At 40.9% G+C, this 16989-nt stretch overlaps 1 protein-coding gene across 5 annotated transcripts in view; it reads left to right on the top strand.

Annotated features, from left to right (window-relative positions):
* Positions 1-16989, top strand: part of ehbp1 (EH domain binding protein 1) — a 390401-nt gene that overhangs the window by 230707 nt on the left and 142705 nt on the right. For all 5 annotated transcript variants that reach the window (XM_087991708.1, XM_087991709.1, XM_087991711.1 and 2 more), the window contains one exon: positions 3725-3868. In XM_087991708.1, the coding sequence (XP_087847834.1) occupies positions 3725-3868 (144 nt within the window). The remainder of the gene's footprint in view (positions 1-3724; positions 3869-16989) is intronic.

The following is a 16989-nucleotide window of genomic DNA, read 5'->3' as shown; positions in this document are numbered from 1 at the left end:
CCACCCAAGTGGACAGGGTTGTTAAGAAAGCATATGGTGTTTTGGCTTTCATTAACAGGGGGATTGAGTTTAAGAGTCGTGAGATCTTGTTGCAGCTCTATAAAACTTTGGTTAGACCGCACTTGGAATACTGTGTCCAGTTCTGGTCACCCTATTATAGGAAAGATGTGGATGCTTTGGAGAGGGTTCAGAGGAGGTTTACCAGGATGTTGCCTGGACTGGAGGGCTTATCTTATGAAGAGAGGTTGACTGAGCTCGGACGTTTTCATTGGAGAAAAGGAGGAGGAGAGAGGACCTAATTGAGGTATACAAGATAATCAGAGGCAAAGATAGAGTCGATAGCCAGAGACTATTTCCCAGGGCAGAAATGACTAACACGAGGGGTCATAGTTTTAAGCTGGTTGGAGGAAAGTATAGAGGGGATGTCAGAGGTGGGTTTGTTACACAGAGAGTTGTGAGAGCATGGAATGCGTTGCCAGCAGCAGTTGTGGAAGCAAGGTCATTGGGGACATTTAAGAGACTATTGGACATGCATATGGTCACAGAAATTTGAGGGTGCATACATGAGGATCAGTGGTCGGCACAACATCGTGGGCTGAAGAGCCTGTTCTGTGCTGTACTGTTCTATGTTCTATGTTCACAAAGGGCAGACAAGCAAGCAGCAAGACTTTACTGTCGCAGTGTTACATTTACTTTCTTTATTTACTTCCAATCTGCTTGGACTATTCTCGAGTCTATGAAGATTCCCCAGTGACTTCACTATACAGTATTTCTTTCAGAACCTGAGGATTTTTCAGATTTTAGTCTCTATGTTTCTTGAATACTTTTTCTCTGTTAATATTAGCTACTTTAAGGCCCTCACTCTTGTAAGACCACAGGTTACTCTCTATTTCTGTTATATTCCTTGTCTTGTACCCTGAAGACAGACACAATATTTGTTGAATAACTGCCATTTCCTTACTACTCTTAATTTTTGCTGTCTATACCTTTAAAGGACCAGCATTTATTTTAGCTATAATCCATTTACTAGACTTGTAAAAGCATTTACAATTTGTTTCTATTTTCTGGCTAGTTTACCCATTCTACTTTTTCCCCACATTTTCATGTCCCTTTGGCTTCTAAAGCAGTCTTGATCAATAATGGCCACCGTGCATGCAGACGGTCTCAGTGATGTCAGGTGACTGCCACAGGTGTCAAGATGTGTCCGTTCACTGCTGACATTGCCATGTTGTGTGTGCAGTGTGTGTGTGCGCCAGTGGATGTGCCACCTTCCACTCCTTTATTAATTTGTTCTTCTAGCTCCTTAAGCATATTCATTTCAGAACTTGGGCATGAACGGCAGTGCTGGTTGGTCACACATTCCATCTGTTTTGATCTAATTTGAGTGCAGGTTGTTCCTTTACCTTTCTGATTTCTGTTCTCCTCAGAACACAGTGATTGTGTAAAATTTCTATTGCCTTTTAATTACTTGCCCTTCCACTTAGCACCTACATGCTCTTTGTAACACACGGAGGTGACATTTGAATGATTTGCAGCCTTAGTTTATTGCCATATGTTTCAGTCCATTAACCCAATCAATCTTAGCCAGCATCCACTCAGAACCTGTGCAATTTGCATTGCATTGCATTCTTGTTTGACTTGGAGTATGTTGCTTTTCAACTTCATGTGGAATTCAGTTATTTTATGATCATCTTTCTCTGCTCCCTGCTAATGGATGTTTTGATAGGGGATTACTAATTAATCTGCCTCATAGTGCAATGCTATCTCCAAAGTAGCTTCACCCCCAGCTGGTTCAACAAATTATTGCTCCTTCAAAACAATCTGAAAACTCATCTTCTGATTCAGTCTTGATGAAGATTAATGTTCCCCCTCAATTATTACACTCTTTTTTACAAGTTCTAAAGCAGAAAATGCTGATTAAACCATAACTACAATACTGTGGACTGTATGGATATCCAATTATAGGAGATTAAAGCCATAGACAATATGCAATTGTATTCACTAAAGTGATGACAAGAATTGGACTGTATTGTTATGTGGTGCATCGACTATATATATTGTGGAGCAAAAGAAGCTTGAAGAGACGAAATAAGTCATGGGGACCTTGGGAAGGCAGTGAGGCTGCTTCATGAGTTCTTAAGTAGACTGTGTAGAGGGAAACCACCAGACGTTGAAGCCAATGCCTGTGGACTGGTCTCACTTTCCAAAATTGTACAGTTTGGAAGAGGTCCATCAAACCTGTACAAACAAAATCTACTTTAAATCTACTCTAATCCCACTTTCCAGCACTGCGCCCGTAGCCTTGAATGTTTTGACATTTCCAAGTACTCATCCAAGTACTTTTAAAGGTTGTGAGGTCTTCCACCTCAACTACCATCCTTGGCAGTGCATTTCAACTTCCCCCTGCCCTCTGGTTGAAAAGAATTTCCCCAAGTCCCAATTACACCTCCTGCCTTTCACCTTATAATTATGCCTGCTTGTTATTGACTATACAACTAGAGGGAGCAGCGCTTTCTCTTCATGCTTTCCATGCCCCTCATCATCTGACAAACTTCAATCAGGATGCCTTTCCACCATTTATGATCTAAAGAAAACAACCCTAGCTTATGCAGCCTCTGTTTATAGCTGAAGTGCTCCATTGAAGAGAAACTAAAATGTAAGTACTGTTCTACAAGAGAACGTTAGAGGTTAGTAATTATGTAGTGAATAGCTCGCCTCTTGCTTGCCAAATACTATCCTCCAGGTGCAAATCAGGAGTGTGATGGAATATTCACCACTTGGCTGGATGAGTGCAGTTCCAACAACACTCCAGAAACTTTACAGCATCCAGAAAAAAGCAGCCTGTTTGATTGGCATCCCATCTAACACCTTTAACATTCATTCTGTCCATCACTGACTCACATTGACACAAGCATGTACCATCTACAGGGTGCACAACCCACTAAGTCTCCATAGACAGCAGATTCTAAATGGACAAAATCTAACGAGAAATACAAGAGCAGCACATGAATTGGAGAACCATCTCGTGCAAGTTCACCATCCTGACTTGGAAATACATTACTGTTCCTTCACTGTCACTGGGTCAAAATCCTGGAAGTCCCTTCTGAGTAACACTGTGGGTGCACCTACAGCACATGGAGTGCAGCGATTCAAGGGACAGCTCACCACACCTCCTCGAGGGTAATTAGCAATAAATATCTAGCTTGTGACATTCGCAAGCCTTGAATGATAAACAGTATCTGGTTGTTGTAGATGAATAGGAGAAAAATGAAATATGATTTTATTTTCCTCCCAGTAAACGATCCTTGGCTAGTCAATCCTCAGTATGCAAATGTGGAAACATTTGATGATCCAAGATCTGCTTTCCTTTTTCAGTGCAACACAGTTGTGGAAGCATATTGCGAGACAGTTATTTTTAATTCATATACCTCTATACTGCAAAGTCTTTCACAGGGTGTTTTTAGTAGTCCCGTTATTAACCAAAAGTGGAAAAAATAATTATGATCTCGTTGATTTAATGCATACATAATAGTTTGCAATTGAACTAAAACCATGATTGAGGTTATCTGGGAAAATCTGCCCAATATTAGTTTTTAGCATTTCTTGCTATTTATGATACAGTCACACTTTTATAATAATGTCTGCAAACAGAATATTACTTACTGATATGTTCAGTGTAAAATAAACAGGTTTTAATGAATTTAACATTTTTATCTTTAAACAGAGAATGGCAACAAGACAGGAAGAACTGAAAGAGCGAGCAAGACTCCTTCTGGAACAGGCGAGGAGGGATGCAGCTTTAAAAGGAGGAAGTAAACAGTCAGCTATCCAATCAGTAATATCAACTCGCAACAAACAGCTAAATGAGGTAACAGTTTTACATTGCAGTTACTGGGACAATGTCAAATCGAAGCAGACCTCTGATGACATTGCTGACTCTATTTGTTCCAAGCATTTTGCTGGCATTTAGCTGATCAAATTTCATCTACCACTGATTATCCCAATTGCACATTTTGTCTAATTGCTACTTTAGGTCCCTGGGTGCTTCATCTCTTTCAACAGCCAATCCCTCTAATTAGTATCATCAGCAAACATAATCAGTTTACATTAGGATTCTGTGTCTTAAACTGTTGCTGTAGATCAGAAACAGCAGGAACCCCATCACCAAGCCCTAGGGCACTCCATTCCCTATTAACACCTTCCACCCCAGCTCCTCCATTACGTTACACCCTCTGCTGCTTTCTTTCATTCAACCAGTTCCTTTCCGTGAACTCAAACTGCTTTTGATGTCAGAAGCCATGTTCATTAGCAGCCATATCATCTTAGTCATGCCATGGTAATAATACTGATAGAAAGCTTGTGGCATTGTTTACTGTAAGTGTGAAGTGACACTGTTTTATGACTTGTAAAGCACAACGTAGTATTCTGCTACATTGAAACTCTTTAAGGTTGTAAAGTCATTTGCTGATAAATAAACATTGGGTGAGTTACTATTTAGGTTACCATGACTTGGAGGTGCCGGCTTTGGACTGGGGTGGACAACGGTAAAATTCTCACAACACCAGGTTATAGTCCAACAGGTTTATTTGGAAGCACTAGCTTCGGAGTACCGGTCCTTCACCAGGTGGTTGTGGAGGTTAAGATCATGCTCACGGAACAAAGGAGTTCGGTGTCATGGAGAGAAAGGATTCTGGGTAATCCAAGATGGAGGACAGGAAAAGTTTCCATCTGTAACAGCTGCTCTTTTTTTTGAGATATTTTAGGTGTTGGAGGTGATTTCCTCGAATTCCAGGAGCAGCCATTACTGTTTTATATGCTGTTGCATTGTTTTGGAACTTTGGAAAAACAAATCAAAACAACAGCAGTTTTAAAAGGGAGAAGAACAGACGAAGGAAGCACATAGTGAGGTCAGTGCAGGAAGGAGAGAAAAAGGCATTTCGATGGTATATGAATAGGAAGGGTTTGGAGGGATATGGGCCGGGTGCTGGCAGGTGGGACTAGATTGGGTTGGGATATGTGGTTGACATGGACGGGTTGGACCAAAGGGTCTGTTTCCATGCTGTACGTCTCTATGATTCTATGTGATACATTAAACAATCTTAGATTAAAACTTTCATGTTTTATATTGGCATATGTTGGTTTCTATGCAAAAGTGAGGACAGCAGATGATGGAAACCAGAGTTTAGATCAGAGTGGTGCTGGAAAAGCACAGCAGGTCAGGCAGCATCCGAGGAGCAGGAAAATCGACGTTTCGGGCAAAAGCCCTTCGTCAGGAATGATTCCTAATGAAGGGCTTACGCCCAAAACGTCAATTATCCTGCTCCTTGGATGCTGCCTGACCTGCTGTGCTTTTCCAGCACCAGTCTGATCTAAACATATGTTGGTTTCTGTTCTTTGATATCAAATCTTAGAATAGTTACCACATAAAAGGAAGACATTTGGGCTGTCATGTCTCTTCTGGCTCTCTGCAAGTACAATTCAGCTAGTCTGATTGCACACTTTCTCTGAGGCCCTTCATTTTATTTCTTCAAATAATTATCTTGTCCCATTTTGAAAATTTTGATAGAATCTATCTTCACCACACTCAGGCAGTACATTCCAGACCCTAATCACTCAAGCAAACCTGCCTCCACCACACTGTCAGATGATACATTGCAGATCCCAACCTTTCGCATGAAAAGTTTATTCTCATGTTGCCATTGGTCCTTTTGCCATTCATCTAAAATCGGTGTCCTCTGTTCCCATTGGTGGGCAAGTGAGAACCAGTTTCTCCCATTGTAGTCTGTTGAGAATACTTATGATTTTGAATACTTCTATCAAAGGTCCTCTCGCCTTCTCTAAGGACAGCTGCCCTAACTTTTCCAATGTATCCTTTAAACTGAAGTCTCTCATCCCTGGAGCCATACTTGTAAATCTTTTCTGTACCTTTTCTGGTGCATTGACATTTGTCCTAAAGTGTCATGCCAAGAATGTTTGATAAAGGCTCATCATAATCTCTATTTTTGTACTGCATGCCTCTATTTATTAAACTTAACATCCCATGTGACTTATTAATATAGTTTCAACCTGTTGTGTCACCTTCAATGATTTATGTACATATACCTCAAATTCCCTTTGCTTCCACACCATTTAGTGTTGTACCCTTTATTACATATTGCCTCCCTTCATTCTTCCTGAAAGGCTGTTGTTTTACACAACTACACTGAATTTCTTCTTATTGTCAGCCCTTTCCACCAACTTATGTCCTCCTGAATTCTGTCTGTCCTACTTGTAGTTCACTATACTTCCAAATTCTGTGTCATCCTCAACCTTTGAATTTATGCTTTTCACAACAATGTCCAGGTCATTTAATATAGATAAAGAAAAACGATGGTCCCAATTCTGATCCTGGGGAATCCCACTTCATATCTTCCTCCAGCCCCAAAAGCAATGATTTGCCACTACTCTCTGTTTCCCAATACTCAGATAGTTTTGTTTCCATCCAATGTCCAATTTAGATACTTTATAAATCAACTTGTTCAGCGATGTTATTTTGCAGGTCTGGAACAGGAGGGACTTGAGCCCAGATCTCTTGGCTCAGAGGTAGGGATACTACCACAGCACTACAAGAATCCCTTTGATGTCCGTTTTATTCCATGAGGTTTCATTTTACCTGTTATGTAGTTCTTTTTCAAATGCATTTTGGAAGACCATCTGCACCAGATCAACAGCATGATGCTTATCACTAAACTCAATCAAGTTACTTAAGTGCAATTAGTCCTTAACAAATCCAAATTGGTTTTCCTTAATTAATTCAACTCATCTAAATGGCTATTAATTTTGTTCTAATTCACATTTGTATAATTTTCCTCACCACGGAGGTTAAACTCACTGGCCTGTAGTTGCTTAACTTATCGTTGAATCCTTCTGAGCCAGGTGACCCAGGTTCATATCCTTCAGAGGCATGTAATAGCATCTCTGAACAATTTGATTAGAAAATATCTGTCCTTGAACCAATCTTTTGAACACTGGTGTAACAGTGCAATTATCCCATCTTTTGGCACCATCCGTACCTAAGGAGGATTGCAATATGGTATGATCAGTGTGTCTCTAATTTGCACACTTATTTCCCCAAGTATCCTTGGTTTCAGATATTCTCATCTTGGTAAATTTAAGTACAGCCAGGCTTTTCTATTAATTAATTTTGAGCTGTCCAGTGTTTCAACGACCTTATGTCACTCTGGCTTTGGTAGTGTCTATTTTCTTAGTGAAGACAGAAAGTATTCATTCAGTACCTTATCCAAGCCCTCTGACTTTGTGCAGAAATCCCCTTTTTGGTCCCTAATTAGGGATTCCTGAAGAAGGGCTTATGCCCGAAACGTCGATTCTCCTGTTCCCTGGATGCTGCCTGACCTGCTGCGCTTTTCCAGCAACACATTTTCAGCTCTGGTCCCTAATTAGCTCTTTTTTGGAAACTAGCTACTTTAGGAATGTTATAGTGTTTCACGTGCAACGTGTTACTGTATTGCTAACATGGAGTAATTGAATGTCCTAAATTTAATTTTTGTGGCATCTGAGTTCTTTGCTTCTCCAAACAGAGAGCAGGTTGTTAAATTCTATCAGAATATGTTACACCTTTTGGCAGGGATATGGAGGAGAGGGTTTTGTTAAAATGCTTGCAAACTGTGTGCTCTGGAAAGGCTGATTTTCTCGAGAATTACAACGAAATGTACCTCAACTAAAGGTCTGTAACTGCTTTTCCCAGGCTGGAACATGACATGGTTTATGCTATTAGCTTTTTATATAAAATAACCAACTGCCTCACTAGTTTCAAGATTTTCCACTTCAGTGGGATAGTCAATGTTGTATTACAGAGACCCCTGTTCATCACCAAGCTGTTAAGCCATTAAAATTCCAAACATTTATTTTAAAGAATATAATTTAACTTCAGTCTTTTGCATCCACTCTACTGTTGTACTTGTCTGATGTTGAGTATTCGTATGGCTGCAATTTCCAGTTAAAATGGAGAAATCTGAAGTCATCATCTTTGCCACCCGCTGTACAAACTCTGCATTCTTATTACTATCAATTTCTCCCCTACTCCCCATTTAGCCACAGAAAATGATTTAAACTAAATTATTTATGTTATTAAAATTTGATTTCCCCAAAACATGGGGCTATGAATCTGGTACACAGTTGTCGTTCATTTGGCTGTTAACTGGCTTGCTCAGGCCACACTTTTGTGGGCAGGAAGCATAGAAACCTTGTCATTAAGGAGTTTGCTGCTTGATTTATTGCCTTAGGTGAACAGGTTTGCATCAGGAGTGGATACAGGAATCATTTAGAAATTGGAATGTTTTATTTAAATGCGGATCTTGTATTGCTTGCAGAGCCAGTTTTCAATTTTAGAATGCCCTGACACTTCACTCTATGTGCTGAATATAGGCGTTGGGAGGTCACGTTGCAGCTGTACAGGGCATTGGTTCGGCCACTTTTGGAATATTGTGTGCAATTCTAGTCACCTTCCTATCAGAAGGATGTTGTGAAACTTGAAAGGGTTAGGAAAGGATTTACAAGGATGTTGCCAGGATTGGAGGGTTTGAGCTAAAGGGAGCAGCTGAATAGGTTGGGGCTGTTTTACCTCTGAGACTGAGGGGTGACCTTGAAGAGGTTTGTAAAATCCTGAGGGGCATGGATAGGATAAATAGACAAGGTATTTTCCCTGGGCTGGGGAGTCCAGAACTAGAGGGCATAGGTTTAAGGTGAGATGGGAAAGATTTAAAATGGATCTAAGGAGCAACTTTTTCACACAAAGTGGTGCGTGTATGGAATGACCTGCCAAAGTAAGTGGTGGAGGCTGGTACAATTACAACATTTAAAAGGCATCTGGATGGGTTTATGAATAGGAAAGGTTTAGAGAGATCTGGGCCAAGTGCTGGCAAATCAGACTAGATTAGGTTAGGATATCTGGTCAGCATGGACGAGTTGAACCGAAGGGTCTGTTTCCGTGTTGTACATCTCTATGACTAGGGCTGCTTGATGGTAGAAATTGCCCTCACTTACAGTATTTAAATAAATCACTACACTGTTAGTTGTTGGTTTCTCATTTCAGCATGCTGATTAACTTGTGTGGTTTATCACTCTGGAATGTTCACTTTGTTTAAGCAGCGAGTTATCTCTGTGTCACATTTTTATTAGCTGACTCTCATTGCTTGGCTGCAGTCATGTGTGGTCTAGCAGAACTGCCTCTACTGGCAAGTGAGTAAGACAGCATTAAGAGAAAGAGGGGACTGCAACAGGTGGCTGTATCTCTAAGGAGCTCCATAGATCTCAGCAATTTTACTCAGGAGCGATATCTCAGACACAGTAAAAACAAAGATGTTGAAGAAACTAGGCATCAATGTTCCCTGAAAAATGTAGGGACTTTGTGTTGTGTAAGATGTTAGGCAAGAACTCCTTTTCTTCAAATTTTAATGCATTCAAATCCTTTTGCCTGTATGATATTTAACCTTTAGCAGGTCCTGCGCAGAAAAACACAGTCATTGTAGTGCCCCCCACCCCCACATTTAGTCCTGAAGAAGGGGTAATACTCAAAATGTTGACTTCTCCACCTCCTGATGCTGCCTGGCTTGCTATGTTCTTCCAGCCTCCTGTTTGTCCACAGTCACTAACTACTTCGAGACAACATGGCTCAGCCAGTTGGGTGGCTTCTATGGAAAGATGCAGTTAAGGTCTCAAGTCAGATATAATTCAGATGTGAACCTTGACAGTGGATGGCAGCAATATATTAAGGTGACACAGCCGAATTTAATCCTGGCCTTCCTGTGTATTAATTTACATGCATTTTCCACAATTGGTGCTGATCAGAAGCAGGGATCCTGTTGAATTTGCTGAGGCCAATCTGGGTGCAATGTCCTGCTGTAACACTGCATAGGTTGGGGTTCAAACTGAACCTTTCCTGGTCAGCTACTCACAAGATAAGTGAGTCGGGTTACCTAGAAACAGAATGACATTCTACATGATGAACACTTAACATTTTTAAGCATTGAGTAATTAAGTCATGAATTTAAAACACAAAATTGCAGAATGTATCAATAAAATAAATACAAGCAGGTGAGAATAGGAATTGTTTGTAGTGGCAACATTTGATGCTTTATCAGGTTTGTAAATTTGGGAGTGCTGCACAGAAAAATGTCATATTTTACAACCAGATACTGGTTGAAATAGTCAATAAAACCCACAGTTGCAAAATTGTGGTGCAAAACGCAAATGAAAACCGAAAGCAGTGGTAAGTGGCATTTCATTTTACCTGCAAGTTTAAGTCTAATTTTGTTCCTTTTAAAAGGTATGTTTGGTTAATCTTTGCTTTTATGCAAGACTGCATACAGTCTTTGAAATGCATTATTTGAAGATTACAGTTAAAATGTATGATTAAAGTGTTCTGCTTCCTTGTGATATAAATTCAGAATCGGAACTTTTATCTCCAGCTTCATTTTTTCTTACATAAATGAAACCTATTCTATTTCAGACACACAGGCTGTTTGGTGGGTGATAATGTTAAACGGTATTGTTGAAGTATAGTTGATATTCCAAGAGGAGGGTTGCACCATATAATAAAATCGACAAGGGCATATTATAGAGGGCACGAAAGTATTATAGTGAATTGGGTGGAAAAAAATACAGTTTTTCAGACAGTGATTTAATAATGCCATCAAAAATAAGGACAAATAAATATTTGTACTAGTTACATAAGTATTAAAGTTTGTGTATAAATTGTTCAATGTCTGCACACTGTCATTAAAAGTATGAACAGAATGTCGAAAGCAAACTGTAATTTTACAGTTTACAAGCCAGGTATCCCAATTAAAGACAATGCATTTGTTTTAAACTAATGGGCAATTGTTTTTAAATATTTTAATATTACACATTAGTTCATCTAGACGTAAAGGCACTTTGAGTATTCAGTCATATATATATATATATATATTATATATATATATAATTGAATACTCCTGATCTTTTATTTGGTACTTTCTTCCCATTTAATCATCTGTTAATTTTCAAATAAATGTACTGGCAGAGGATATCAGTGTGCATTATGTACCCAATAGCATTAATCCAATGTTTTTATCTATTTCTGATAATTTCCATATAATCATTTGTGCTTTTCTGAGAACTATTTCTTGAGAATAGTTATTTTCTACACTCGCTGGATAGATCTTTACAGGCCAACAGTTTGGGGCCAGCACAGATTCTCAGCCTGAACAGATATCCAGACAGACTTTACCCTTCGATACCTGGTCACTGGGGGCATAATACAGGTGGCTGCTTTGAACTTTAGCTGCTGTAATACAGTAAAAGGAGTTGAGATTTGCCCAGGAGCATCTGCTACTGCAAAAGGTGAAGGATATCAATGGTCAGTAGGAGACTGGACTTAGAAATTGAAGCACTTGGGAGAAGGAAGAATCTTGCTTAAAGTAGGAACGTTTCTGATAAACATCATGCACGGATGTTATTTCCTGGACTCCAGGCACCATCTTTTATCCAACCTGCTAATCTCTGATCACCAACAGACTCTATGTCTCTGCAGAACATCTGCAATGTAAACAGATAAAATTGCTTAATTAGGATTCCATCTTACATGTAAAAGATTAGAATTGTCAGTCACTACCACTCACAAAAAGAAATTTGGACCTTTCTTCTAAATATGACAACAGCTCAGATATATGCAGGTTCTGGCTAAAGAACCTCCAGCTTTCTTTTTGTGTCCCTTAAATGCACTTGGGGTGGGTGGCACATCTACAAATAGGATGGTCTACACCTGAACCAGAGGGGTACCAATATCCTGGGGGGTGGGGGAATTGGCTAATGCTCTTCAGGAGTGTTTAAACTAATTCAGCAGGAGGATGGGAACCTGAATTGTAGTTCCAGTGTACAGGAGATTGAGAGTAGTAAGGTCATAAATAAGGTCCCAAGGTCGCAAGAGTGTACCGGCAAGCAGGAAGGTGGTTTGAAAAGTGTCTGCTTCAAAACCAGGAGCATCTGGAATAAGGTAGGTGAACCTGCAGCGTGGATTGATACCTGGGACTTCAATGTTGTAGCCATTTTGGAGACATAGAGCAGGGACAGAAATGGTTGTTGCAGGTTCCGGGGTTTAGATGTTTCAGTAGGAGGGGGAGATATGGTATTGCTAGTCAATGACAGTATTACGGTGGCAGAAAGGACATTTGATGAGGACTCGACTGCGAGGTAGTGTGGGCTGAGGTTAGAAACAGAAAAGGAGAGGTCACCCTGTTGGGAGTTTTCTATAGGCCTCTGAAAAGTTCCAGAGATGCAGAGGAAAGGATTGCAAAGATGATTCTGGATAGAAGTGAGAAAAAAAGGGTAGTTGTTATGGGGGACTTTAATTTCTTAAATTTACTGGAGACGCTATCATTCAAGTACTTTAGATGGGTCAGTTTTTGTCCAATGTGTGCAGGACGGTTTCCTGACACAGTATATAGATAGGCCAACAAGAGGCAAGGCCACATTGGATTTGGTACTGGATAATGAACCAGGCCAGGTGTTAGAATTGAGTGTAAGTGAGCACTTTGGTAATAGTAGGAGAAAATGAGGACTGCAGATGCTGGAGATCAGAGCTGAAAAATGTGTTGCTGGAAAAGTGCAGCAGGTCAGGCAGCATCCAAGGAGCAGGAGAATCAATGTTTTGGGCATAAGCCCTTCTTCAGGAATGGAGATGTGGCTGTGGTAGCGAGTCTATTTGAGGACGTGGCTGAAGAGCTTCAGGGCAGAGGAGATGACCTGGGGGGTGCAGTGAGAGAGGGACTCACTGAAATCCTTGTAGAGGGAGGAAGAGACCTTCTTCAAGGAAGGCGTCCTTGCAAGAGGATTCGCAGTAGGTTAAAATCAACTAGAAGAAAGTGAGAACTGCAGATGCTGGAGATCAGAGCTGAAAAATGTGTTGCTGGAAAAGCCATTTTGGAGACATAGAGCAGGGACAGAAATAGTTGTTGCAGGTAATAGTGACCACAATTTTTTAGGATTAATCCTTGGCACGTCGTGGGCCAAAAGGCCTGTTCTGTCTGTACTTTTCTATATTCTATGTTCTACCATTTTTATTGTGTTTACTTTACGGGTGGAAAAGGATAGGTAGATATTGCAAGAGTTATAGCATGGGAAAGGCAATTATGATGCGATTAGGCAAGATTTACGATGCATAGGATGGGGAAGGAAACTGCAGGGGATGGGCACAATTGAAAGTGGAGCTTGTTCAAGGAGCAGCTACAGTGTGTTGTTGATAAGTACGTACCTGCCCGGCAGGCAGGAAATGGTCGAGTGAGGAAACCATGGTTTACTAAAGAATTGAATCTCTTGTCAAGAGGAAGAAGGAGGCTTATGTAAAGATGAGGGTGTGAAGTCTCAGTTAGGGTGTTTGAGAGTTACGGTTAGCCAGGAAGAACCTAAAGAGAGAGCTAAGAAGAGCCAGGAGGGGACGTGAGAAGTCTTTGGCAGATAGGATCAAGGAAACCCTAAAACTTTATTTTAGTCCTGACATACCTATAGAATGACTAGAGTAAGATTAGGCCCAATCAAGGACAGCAGTGGGAAGTTGTGCATAGAGTCAGAGGTGATAGGGGAGGCTCTAAATGAATATTTTTCATCAGTATTCAAGCAGGAAAAAGACTGTTGTTGAGGAGATACTGAGATACAGGCTATTAGAGTAGATGGGATGAGGCTTATTAGGAGGAGGTGTTAGTAATTCTGGAAAGTGTGAAAATGGATAAGTCATTTGGGCTGAATGGGATTTATCCTAGGATTGTCTGGGAATTGAGGGAAGAGATTGCAGAGCCTTTGGCTTTGCTCTTTATTGTCGTCATTGTCTACAGGAATAGTGCCGGAAGGTGGAGGATAGCAAATGTTCCCTTGTTCAAGAAGGGGAGTAAAGACAACCCTGGTAATTATAGACCAGTGAGCCTTACTTCTGTTGTGGGCAAAGTTTTGGAACAGATTGTAATAGATAGCATTTGTAATCATCTAGAAAGGAAAAATTTGATTTGGAATAGTCAGCACTGTTTTGTGAAGGTAGGTTTTTTTTTAGATTACATTACAGTGTGGAAACAGGCCCTTTAGCCCAACAAGTCCACACCGACCCGCCGAAGCGCAACCCACCCATACCCCTACATTTACCCCTTACCTAACACTATAGCAATTTAGCATGGTCAATTCACCTAACCTGCACATCTTTGGACTGTGGGAGGAAACCGGAGCACCCGGAGGAAACCCACGCAGACACGGGGAGAATGTGCAAACTCCACACAGTCAGTTGCCTGAGGCGGGAATTGAACCCGGGTCTCAAGCGCTGTGAGGCAGCAGTGCTAACCACTGTGCTACTGTGCCACCCACAAACTTTGTTGAGTTCTTTGAGAAGGTGACCAAATAGGTGGATGAGGGTAAAGCGGTTGATGTGGTATATATGGATTTCAGTAAGGCGTTTGATAAGGTTCCCCATGGTGGGCTGTTGCAGAAAATACAGAGGCATGGGACTCAGAGTGATGTAGTGGTTTGGGTCAGAAATTGGCTAGCTGTAAGAAGACAGAGGGTGGTGGTTGTTGGGAAATGCTCATCCCGGAGTTCATTTACTAGTGGGGTACCGCAAGGATCTGTTTTGGGTCCACCATTGTTTAGGGTGGGGTGTTAAAGTGGCGTAGAAGGATGGGTTAGTAAATTTGCAGGTGACGCTTTGTGGACAGTGCAGAAGGATGTTGCAGGTTACAGAGGGGCATAGATAAGCTGCAGAGCTGGGCTGAGAGGTGGCAAATGGAGTTTAATGTGGAAAAGTGTGAGGTGATTCACTTTAGAATGAGTAACACTAATACAGAATACTGGGCTATGAACAGAGAGATCTCGGTGTGCATAGATTCTTGAAAGTTGCCACCCAGGCTGATAGGGTTGTTAAGAAGGCATATGGTGTGTTAGCTCGTTTAGGTAGAAGGATTGAGTTTCAGAACTATGAGGTCATGTTGCAGGTGTACAAACATCTGGTGCAGCCGCACTTTGAGTATTGTGTACAGTTCTGGCCACCACATTTTAGGAAGGATGTGAAAGCTTTGGAAAGGATTCAGAGGAGATTTACTAGACTGTTGCCTGGTATGGAGAGAAAGTCTTATGAGGAAAGGCTGAGGGACTTTAGGCTGTTTTCATTACAGAGAAGAAGGTTGAGAGGTGACTTAATAGAGACATACGAGATGATCAGAAGATTAGATCAGGTTGACAGTGAGAGCATTTTCCTCGGATGGTGATGGCTAGCACGAGGAGTTATAGCTTTAAATTGAGGGATGATAGATATAGGACAGATGTCAGAAGTAGATTTTTTACTTGGAGAGTAGTAGGGGCATGGAACACCCTGCCTGTAACAATCATAGGCCCGCCAACGTTAAGTCGAGTGTGTGGTGCTGCAAATGCACAGCAGGTCAGGGCAGCATCTGAGGAGCAGGAGAATCGACAGTTTGGGCTTCCTAATGAATATCTGCAGTCCTCACTTTCTCCTAGCCAACTTTAAGGGCATTTAAATAGTCGTTGGACAAACATATGGATGCGAATGGAATTGTGTAAGTTAGATGGGCTTCAGATTGGTTTCACAGGCCAGCGCAGCATCGAGGGCTGAAGGGCCTGTACTGCGCTTAATGTTCTATCTTCTACAGCAGACAGAGACAGATAGTATAGAATGAATAAAGAAAAGGGGAAAAGATGAGAGAAATTGTTTTCAAAGCTGAGCAGATAGACAATATCACTTCAGCTCTGATGAAAAGTCATCTACACTCAAAACATTAGCTCGCTTTCTCTCCATGGATGCTGTCTGACCTACTGTGATCTCCACAATTTGTTGTTTTCATACAGATTCCCGCATCTGCAGTAATTTTCTCCAAGAAAGTATCTGGGATTCAGGCTGTTGGTGGCAGATGGAGAACTCCCCTCTGAACTACAAAGTGGATATATGCGCAGATAGTATTTGATCAGCAGAACGTACAAGGGAAGTTTAAAAAAAAAAGAGAGATTACATCAATCAAAGACTAAGGAATGTTCAGTGAAGTTTGATGTCCACAAGTCACTTAATGTAACAGCCACTGTAAAAGGGAATATATCAATCGCATTGTCCAACTGCAGGGTGATGTATTACCAGACACCTCCCTTACCCATGGGACATGACAAAGATTTCAGGAAAAATTCTACCATTCAGATTAATATTTTCAACAAAATATGAGAAATGAACATCTAATTAGAACTGTAGCTCAAAAAAAAACTATGTACAGTATTACATCCCTTTTGCATCAGAAATCCAGTGAGGCACAAATTTATGCCTTTTAACAAAGGTGGATCATAACTTATTCTCTAAAATGACTTCTATCACTAATAGTGATGAAACTAAATCAAAATTTAAAATATATTGTGAGGACAGGTTCATTGAAACACGTCACCATAGCTACGATAAAGCAAAATAAAATCTGTAGCAAAAACATGCTGGAGAAATTCAGCAGATCTGGCAGCAACATCTGTGGAGAGAGCAATGGCATTAACATTTAAGTTCTGTAACCCTGCTTCAGAACTGAAAGCTGTATTTATCGTGATGACGAGACAATTTTCAGGACTGGTGATGGTGGGAAGGAGTGAGCAGATAGGTGCAAAAGTTCAGCAGGTCTGGCAGCATCTGTGAAGAGAAATCACAGTTAACGTTTCAGGTCCAGTGACCTTTCCTCAGAATTGATGATAGCTAGGAAAATGTTATGGTTTATATGCAGAAGAATGGGGGGTGTTAATGATCTAGACAAAAGTGAGAACTGCAGATGCTGGAGATCAGAGTCAAGATTAGAGTGGTGCTGGAAAAGCATGGCAGGTCAGGCAGCATCAGAGGAGCAGGAAAATCAATGTTTTGGGCAAAAGCCCTTCATCAGGAATGAATGACAATCTGGCTGGGAGGCTGAATAGCTGTTAATGGAGACTGTTAATGGCTAA

Source organism: Chiloscyllium plagiosum, unplaced genomic scaffold (genome assembly GCF_037043375.1).
Source record: "Chiloscyllium plagiosum isolate Xiang-an unplaced genomic scaffold, Cpla_swu_hap1 HiC_scaffold_10, whole genome shotgun sequence".
NCBI lineage: Eukaryota > Metazoa > Chordata > Chondrichthyes > Orectolobiformes > Hemiscylliidae > Chiloscyllium > Chiloscyllium plagiosum.
The sequence above is the reverse complement of the archived record's forward strand: the minus strand, read 5'-3'. Positions and strand labels throughout refer to the sequence as shown.